The following is a 9457-nucleotide window of genomic DNA, read 5'->3' as shown; positions in this document are numbered from 1 at the left end:
TTCTTCCTCTTCTGATTAGGACGTTTTATGAAAACCCCTTAAATCTGGAAGCTCAGTGCTTCTGTGTACGCCCCTGTCCTTCTGAAGGGAGGAGGAGTCATGCATCCCCACCACTAGGGGGCGCAGTGAGCTGAACTGGGGGGGGGGGGGGGGGGGGGGGATGAGAGGGGTACAGAGGCAGGATTGAGATGTAAAAGAATGAACAGCTTGTTTGTTTGTTTTTTGGGGGGGGGGGCATCTGCCTTTAAGTTAATATCATGTTCAGGATTTCAGGATGGGCACAAATACACTAGACAGAAAGGTTATGGCAGCAGAGCATCACTGAACATCACTGAACATCACTGAGCTCCTCCATCTTGTTCTCTATACCCATCTGCTCAGCTCACACCAGAACCGTTACAGACTTATGGACAGTAAAGGAATGAAACACAGGTACGGAGCTAAAGTGGTGTGAGTGTCTGGGGGGGGGGGGGGGGGGGGGCTCCCTGCCCACCTGCCTCCACCCGTTCTCTCCTTCACGTGTCCACGCCGCGTCGCCCACACAACGGTCTGGGATCGTTATGGTTCGTTTTGTTTGTGTTTGATTTGTTTTTTTTTTTGTTGTTGTTTTTGTTTGTTCTTTGTTTTACAGTTGGATCTCGAAGGTCTTGTGGAGCTCGGTGGAGAAGGGGTTTGTGGGGGAGGGTGTGGTGCGCTGTCGCGAGCGGCTCTCCAGGGCGGCCCACTGCGCCTCGAAGGCGTCGGCCTGCGGCACCGGGGGCGGGGCCGGCGAGGGGGGGGCGGCCCAGCCGTCGGACCCGTTGAAGGTGGCGGTGCCGTTGTGCGGCTGAGAGGCCGGAGGATTCACCCCCGGGGGCAGGGGAGGTTTTGCGAAGGGGCTGCCCACGGCGGCCAGGGGCGGCGTGGAGTAGGGCGACGGGTGGAGCTGTGCGGGTGGGGGTACGGGCACCGGCTGGCTCGGCGCAGCAGAACCGAAGACGTTGGCCACCATCTGGGAGGGCGTGATGCCCACGACGGGGACGCTGGGCTGTGCGTAGGGGAGTCCGTTGGACATGGGGTAAGAGGGCGGGGCCTGGGGGTGGAAGGCGGGCTGATGAGGGGGCAGAGTGGGCACGGCAGAGGGCATCGGTGGCAGGAAGGCTCCGGGGGCAGTGGGGCCCATGGGGGCAGCAGGGCCCATGGGGGCAGGCATGTGCGTGGGGAAGGGCCTCTGCATGGGTGGGGTGGTGCTCATGGCTCCAGGCGGGGGGGCCCGCACCGACTTGGACACCTCCTCCAGCCAGCGGTCCGCCTCCGACGGCGTGCGCCTGTGAGAGGCCACCGGGACGGCGATGGGCGGGATCACCACTGGAGGAGGTACCGCTGCAGACGCAGGGCTGGGCCAGTCGCCCCCTAGTGGACAGGGCCAGAACAACACATTAATGTGTTGGGAGAGTTCAGATGAAGCAGAGCATGGCAGAGTCGTGTGTGGGCGGCCGTGAGCTCTTACCCGCGTGTGCTGGAGCAGGGGAGGGTGCAGCAGGGGGCTTGGCCCAGGGGTTGGTGTCTCTGGCCGGCAAGGGTGGAGGAAGGGTGGGGACGGGTGGAGGAAGGGTGGGGACGCTGGCAGCCACGGGGGCAGCAGGGACCGAGAAGCCAGGAGTAGAACCGTTCACTACAGCAGACATCGCAGTAAACAAAAACAAACCAAATAAACAAACATCCCAGCGACAGAGAATATATTTGTGTGTGTGTGTGTGTGTGTGTGTGTGTGTGTGTTTAAATTATGACAATCAAAGAAGAAATGCTGGGAAGAGTGTGTTTATGCTGAAGTGTGAGCGCAGTGTGGTGTGAGACCTGGAGCAGTAGGGGACTGGGGTGAAGAGGTGGGTTTGGCCATGGGTGCTGAGGTGAAGGGGTCTTCTGGGGGGCCGCTGAAGGCTGATGTGATCTGGGTGCACAGGGAGCTGATGCTGTCTCCCTCACCCTCCACCTCCGGCACTGTGGGAACCACACAAGAGCCGTCACGGTCAGCACGGACGCTCTGGTGTGGGCGCCCCGTGTGTGTGTGCGCGCGCTCACTCACCCGTGTTCCTGGCGGGGAAGTCGGACTTGCGCTGCACGGTGGAGGGGAGCTCGTTCATGCGTAGCGACATCTGCCTCTTGAATGGCGACGTCTTCTGGCTGAGCGCCGGGAAGCCGCGGAAGGAGCCCTGTCGGGCCAGCGCCTCTACGGGGGCGTGGCGGCGCGGGATAGCGTGGGGGTTGGAGTCCTGAGCGCCCGGCCCGCCCACGGGGGGCGGGGGCGAGGACGAAGGGGAGGAGGAGGAGGAGACCGCCGCCACCGGGTTGGCGACCGGGCCGCCCACGTTCAGCGCCGGGCACTCCGAGTCTGCGGAGACACACACGACTGACGCTTACTGCCGGAGAGGTGAGCGCCTCCGTTAGGTTAATTAACAATATATTGCAACAGCAGTCAAACGAAGCCATTTTTGCGTGGCTGACCCAAATTACCTGCCGCCCATGAAGTCTTGCTCCAAATGTGCCGTATTAAGAGAGATTTCTATTTCTGTCCGTCTTTCTCGTGCCAAAAAAAAGAAATAAAAATATCCCACCTCTCTTAGCGTCCTGGAGCTGGCGCATGACCTCCTCCCTCTCCGCCTGCTCGGTTGCTGTGGTAACGCGGAAGGAGCCCTCGCGTGTGAAGGTGGTGCGGTTGGCGTCGAACGTGGCCGTGACCCCACACTCCTTCTCCCGCTTCTGCTTACGCTCCAGGCAGGCGGCGAAGGCACAGCCCACCGCGTGGCTCAGGCGCTCGCCCTGCCACGCACACGCAAACACGCAAACACACGCGCGCACACGCAAACACACGCGCACACACGCAAACACACGCGAACATCAGGTTGACGTTCTGTACCGGGTGACAGGAACACAGCTGCCATGACACCGAGTGAAGCAGCGTTAGCTGGGCGAGAGTGAGGAAGAGGAGGAGGAAGAGGAGGCTGCTGCCGTTTGAACAGCGAAGGGCCCAGAGCCCCAGGGCAGGGCCATTAGCAGGTTGAAGGAGAGCCGGCAGGGCCAGCAGGTCACACCAGAGAACCAATCCCAGGAAGGGAGAGGACGCACTGGCTGGCTGGTGTAGGGTGTAGGGTGTAGGGCATAGGGCATAGGGTGTGCACTACTCGGGGGGGGTGGAGTACTCACTGAGTCTTTGACGGCCATGAAACAGTGGCAGATCCAGCGGCGGGTGGTGCCGTCCCTGCAGATGTAGGAGAACGCTCGCTCGAAATTGCGGTCGGGAGCGCAGAAGGACACCTTCTCTATCGTCTGGTCCAGAATCAGGTCCTGGGAGGAGAAGAGAAGAAAAACGTCATTTAAACCACCATTAAAATCTACTTCACTTCATTAGAAAAACTGCAGTCAGTTTGAAGTAAAAGCGACACCTATGGAACCACTAATAACACGTTACCACCACCAGGTGGCAGTGGAGAAACCGTATCCCACAGTTCAGAGTTCAGGACAGACCACATTTGAAGGGACTGTCAATGTCAGCTCACCTCAAACACCCGACACAACACAAAAATCTCATATGGATTCACCCAGAAAACTTCCCAGACTGCTTAGCAAGAGCTATCTCGCTGGAGAACCGCTCCAGGGCCCGGCAACTCTGCCGTCCTGCAGCGGGCAGCCGTCCTGGAGCTGATCCTGAACTGCAGAGAGCCCAGTCCCGCACCGGACCAAAGTGACGTCTTGTACTAGGTGAGCTCTAAACGTTGAGAAACTAAAGGAAAACTGGGTGTGTGGAGTGAAGCAGGAGGGACAGTGTAACACCACAGTACTACACAACGGACTCAACAACACTACACAGTGTAACACCACAGTACTACACAACGGACCCAACAACACTACACAGTGTAACACCACAGTACTACACAACGGACCCAACAACACTACACAGTGCAACACCACAGTACTACACAACGGACCCAACAACACTACACAGTGTAACACCACAGTACTACACAACGGATCCAACAACACTACACAGTGTAACACCACAGTACTACACAACGGACCCAACAACACCACAGTACTACACAACAGACCCAACAACACTACACAGTGTAACAACACAGTACTACACAACGGATCCAACAACACTACACAGCCATTCTGATGGGATGAGAAGCTTTCACCTAGTTTGTTTTAACGTTTTAACCATACCTGTACCATTGTGCCGGTTCTGTTCACCAACACAACAACCCGATTTCTGGCAGGCAAGCAGATGTGTATGCAAAAATAAAGTGTTTGTGTTGGAGTGTTTGAGGGTTAATTACCTTTGTTTTGTCATCTACGACCCTCAGGCCATCAGCAGACACCCACAGGACGGCTCGGACGGCTTTTTTCCCAGCCTGCGGAGAGGGAGAGTGTGAGGGAGAGAGCAGGAGAGAGGAGCACACAGGAGGTACCAGGTGGTTGGGGAGAGACACGAGGAGCAGTAGTGTTAATGTGAACTCCCCCACCCCACAGAGAGGCTCGTCACACTCCTGCCCCTTAAAGATACGCCTTCATCTACAAACACACCCTGCAAACAAGGATCTCCAGAGACACACCGAGGAGGTTCAGTTGGAAGTGTGTGAGTCAGCGATTGTGTGAAGGGACCCATATGAGAAAGAGCATCACCGCAAATGACAGTGAGACACACACACACACACACACACACACACACGCGCACCACACACACACACACACATCTCCCCCCCCCCCCCCCTCACACACACACACACTCCCTAATGCGTCAATCTGATAATGAACTGCCCCAGGTGTTCACACATCATGGTGCAATAGTGAATCACACACACAGACAGAATTAGGTCCAATTTTTCCTGTTGCTGCAGAAAACTGTAATGAGAACAATTATGATAGAGAAAGAAACACCCCCCCCCCCCCACACACACACACACACACACACCCACCCTCAAACACATCCACACACACTTACACATGGGGGTGCGCGCACGCTCACACACAGGCACGAGCACGCACCCGTGTTAACTCTCTCTCACACACACACACACACACACACACACACACACACACACACACACACACACACCCCGCACTGCAGAACTTACTTTTGTAAAGAAGCCTTTGAAGAATTTCCTGTCCTGGAACTGAAGGGTTGTGTAAGGGGGGGTTGGGGCAGGGGGGGGGGGGGGGGGGCGACAAGGCAGGAGAGAGTTACCGAGGCTACAAGTCCTGTGTGTCCAGATAACACGAGAGTGCATGGGGGCTCAGGAGGCTAGACAGGTGTGGGAGGGGCTTCAGACTGGGGTGGGAGGGGCTTCAGACTGGGTGGGTAGGAGGGGTTAAGAGGTTGAAGGAAAGCGAAAGGAGCAAAGGTGAAGATCACACTTGTCTAGGTGAACTAGGCCAGTTCCAGTACCCACATCCCTCACTGGGATGTATCAGGTGTGCCAGTCATTGTGTTGATGTTATTTCAGTTATTATATCAGCGTTCATCTCCGTTATTATTAAGTTAGTAAGGTGTTAGCTGGCAGCCGTGAGAACCACCACCAAGTTCCCTGACGTCCGTGTGCTCAGGGCCACCAGCAGCATCACTACTCACACACACACACACACACACACACACACACACACACACACACACACACACACACACACACACTCTCACTCTCACACTCACACACACACTCACACACACACTCACACACACACTCACACACACACTCACACACACACTCACACACACACTCACACACACACTCACACACACACTCACACACACACTCACACACACACTCTCACACACACTCTCACACACACTCTCACACACACTCTCACACACACTCTCACACACACACTCTCACACACACTCTCACACACACTCTCACACACACTCTCACACACACTCTCACACACACTCTCACACACACTCTCACACACACTCTCACACACACTCTCACACACACTCTCACACACACCCTCACGCTCACGTGCTCTTCACACGGGCACTGGGTGCAGCCAGCCTGGGTCAGGCCACAGAAATCAACCCCAATGACCCAACCTGTGAAGAGCTGACCCCAGACCAGTGGTTAAGGGCACGGTATGTCTAATGGAGAGAGGGATTAAGATTTGGTTAAGACACCATTAGCCATACAGCCAGTGCGCCAGTGTCAGTGTTTGAGTCATGCAGTCATCAGTGAGACACGAGGACGGGACTAATCATTGGGTTAAGGACACTGAGGACGGGACTAATCATTGGGTTAAGGACACTGAGGACGGGACTAATCATTGGGTTAAGGACACTGAGGACGGGACTAATCATTGGGTTAAGGACACTGAGGACGGGACTAATCATTGGGTTAAGGACACTGAGGACGGGACTAATCATTGGGTTAAGGACACTGAGGACGGGACTAATCATTGGGTTAAGGACACTGAGGACGGCACTAATCATTGGGTTAAGGACACTGAGGACGGTTAGGGACTGACGGGGCATTAAACAGCTCTTTGTGGAGGACAACCTGCTAAAAAAAATAAAAAATACAAAACATTTATAACACACACATATAACAACATGTAGGCAAGGGGTGAAAGAAAAAAAATAAACACATCTATGACCATGAATGCCATGTGAGCGCCTCTGAAAAGCTGGTGGTATTAGTCTGGACGTCTCTGGCAGGACCGAACAGGCGCTCACAGGCTTACGGGGGTCCTGATTAAACGGTGACGCCAGAGAGAGAGACCAGTACAGGGGATTAGGGAGGAGGAATGTGGCTCTGGCACCGCATGGTCCTAAGGCACCAGGTATTCGTGGCACCGGGAATCAACCCTCATTTCTTATACTGAATCCTGAACGCAAAGGTTACAAATGACTTGTTGACTACAGCAGCGACTGTAGAAAACAGCAGCACACAGCACAGCCGGCTAACGAGGTCTGTGGCGCGTCTCGGGCAGTCGTAGCGTAGACACGATTCTCTCTGACCAATCAGCAGACAGTGTTTTCAGCTTTTGGAACCTCCGCTCGGAACCTCGACAGAGGTGAGGACAAAAGGCTCGTGTAGCCGGTACTGTATAAGGAGACGACGTGGAGTCGTGCGGTGGAAACGGGCCACAGACGTGCCAGACGTCTTCGGCACTGGTCCTGACACCAAGTGAGTTTTGACGTACATGACCTGTATTGGCACCATCAGGAGACAGGGACAAGAACGGACACTACAACTCACGGCTGAATAGGGAAAAAATGTGACAATCAGCAACACAGGAAGTGATGCGTCAGCTAGCAGCCTGGAATCAGAGCACAAACGCGCCGTACTCCCTCCACTCACTCACGTGGTCACGTGGCCGCCACCCTGGTAGTATTAGAGCAGGCTCATGGAAATAACATCTAATCTCACGTCATTTCATTCCTTTCGGACAAATCTGTAAGGTAGATTATCCAATCAGATGAGTTTCAGACCAGCTCTCGCATTTCGAGTGAGAAAATTCAAACAACACATAAGAGGCACGCGCACGCGCACGCGCGCACACACACACACACACACACACACACACACACACACACACACACACACACACACACACACACACACACACACCACACACACACACACACACACACACACGCCATCCTTAAGATTTGCCCAATGCCATCATGACCCATTCTAGGTCAAAGTTCAGACCGCTGTTGTAGGTCAAGGTTGAGACTTGCACACCAGTAGGCAAGACCAGAAGATGAGGCATCTCGTGTAGTGACACACAGATGTCCATGAGCTGAGCTCCAGCAAGTGGAAATCTCATTATAGCACACAAGCTTCCTGGAGACACTCACCAAACCACACACACACTCACACATCAGCTCACCTCCCTGTCATAATGCATCCTGTGTTAGACAGGTAACTGGGTTATTAGTTAATAAACTCCTGGTCTGGCCATGAAGGCCTGGTGTGAGGTGTGTTTCTAACAGCCGGAGACTGCAGGTTCACACGTGTGTGCTCTTCCAGCATGACATTACAGGTGTCCATGGAACTAGCATCCATGCCACGACAAACCTGTCTGCAGGTATATACTCGAGGCAGTGCACGGTGTGTGTATGTGACAGTGTATGTGCATGTGCGTGAGAGACAGACAGACAGACAGACAGACAGAGACAGAGACAGAGAGAGAGAGAGAGAGAGAGAGAGAGAGAGAGAGAGAGAGAGAGAGAGAGAGAGAGAGAGGAGAGAGAGAGGAGAGAGAGAGAGAGACCGACCTTAGGTCTCTTGAAGATACTGTGGTCATTTTTTGTAGACCCTCAGCACAAGCAGTGCTGTGAGAAACACCACCAGCATTCCCAGACTAGTGGGAGTATAGAGACAGCAGTGGCCATCTGTGGCCTGGAGACTGACTTACATTCACCCATTCTCTCCCTTTACACACAGGAGGTAAACAGGCTTCCTGCCTTAAGACAGGAAGAAAAACAAACAGACACAAAGCAGTAAACGGAGCAGCGGGGCAGAGGACGGCACGGAAAGAGACGAGCGCGGAAATGTCACCGCGCAGGGACAGACAGACGGACAAAGACAGAGAGACTCGGAGGCCAACTGAGACAAAAAAAAGGAGCTTTAACGAGAAGCAGGGTAGAATGGGCTTCTAAAAGCAGCAGTGATCTAGAATTCAGCAGCGGGTGCCGCCGTTAAGAACCGTGACGCCACGCTGACGGGACCTTCAGGACCTCCTGCACCTTCTGAAAGACACCGGGACAAAAACCTGACGGAGAGGCAGCGAGAAGGAGCTCAACAGAGAGAGGAGGTGTCAAAGGCCCACTGACTTAGTTCAACACGGGTGGAAAGAGAGAGTGAAACAGATTGAGAGGGTGAGGAGGGAGGGAGGGAGGGAGGGAGTGAGAAAGAAAGAGGCGACTGCTGAGGTGTTAGCGGGCTGGCAGGCAAGCAGTAGTGTCCGGCTGGGTGGAGACGGACTCTGGAGGAACCAACATGGTGGGGTTTCCTTCCCCCGAGATACGGAATGTCTTCTCCTTTACGTAATCCCAGCGGGCCATGACAAAACAGGAAGCTCACGGCTCTTTGTCCCGAGAAGCCGTCACTGAAGAGCACCGGGCGAAAGGCCAGAACACCCTTCCAGGGGTCAGCCGGCGGCCAAGCAGAGAACCCCCCAACCCCCCCAACCCCTCACTGGACGTGCCTGGCTGAAACTCCCTTACTAAGAGGGCGGGGCTGCTCAGGGAAGAGGAGGGGCTTCAGTAACGGGGGAGGAGTTGAGAGACAGGTGGTCTACATCCAGCACGGGGGGCGGTGAGCAGCAGAGGGACCTGGTTGGGTCCCCCACAGCTGTGATGGACGAGGAGGACACCTACCGTCTTCAGTCTCTTCACGGCGTCTTCACAGATGTGCATGCCCCGGGACTCCTCAACCTCCACGTGGCCCAGATACTGCAGGGGGACAAAACACAGACA

The 9457-nt window shown here is 54.9% G+C and overlaps 1 protein-coding gene across 1 annotated transcript; it reads right to left on the bottom strand.

Annotated features, from left to right (window-relative positions):
* Positions 1-210: 210 nt before the first annotated feature.
* On the bottom strand, positions 211-9442 carry numb (NUMB endocytic adaptor protein). The gene is made up of 9 exons (XM_076977965.1): positions 9359-9442; positions 5115-5153; positions 4317-4391; positions 3184-3324; positions 2595-2799; positions 2066-2371; positions 1837-1980; positions 1490-1654; positions 211-1392 (listed from the first exon to the last, which is right to left on the bottom strand). Exons 1-9 carry the CDS (start codon positions 9395-9397, stop codon positions 626-628), a joined length of 1881 nt encoding a protein of 626 aa, XP_076834080.1. The 5' UTR covers positions 9398-9442; the 3' UTR covers positions 211-625.
* Between the last annotated feature and the right edge of the window lie 15 nt (positions 9443-9457).

Source organism: Brachyhypopomus gauderio, chromosome 17 (assembly GCF_052324685.1).
Source record: "Brachyhypopomus gauderio isolate BG-103 chromosome 17, BGAUD_0.2, whole genome shotgun sequence".
NCBI lineage: Eukaryota > Metazoa > Chordata > Actinopteri > Gymnotiformes > Hypopomidae > Brachyhypopomus > Brachyhypopomus gauderio.
Note: the sequence above shows the minus strand (reverse complement) of the source record. Positions and strands in the feature narration are given on the sequence as shown.

Bases quoted from the DNA above. Each gene is read 5' to 3' on its own strand.
- numb (XM_076977965.1), bottom strand. From the start codon at position 9,397: ATGCACATCTGTGAAGACGCCGTGAAGAGACTGAAGACG. The intron at 5,154-9,358 runs GTAGGTGTCCTC...ACAACCCTTCAG, and splicing joins CCGTGAAGAGACTGAAGACG to TTCCAGGACAGGAAATTCTT. The intron at 1,981-2,065 runs GTGAGTGAGCGC...TGGTTCCCACAG, and splicing joins CTTCCCCGCCAGGAACACGG to TGCCGGAGGTGGAGGGTGAG.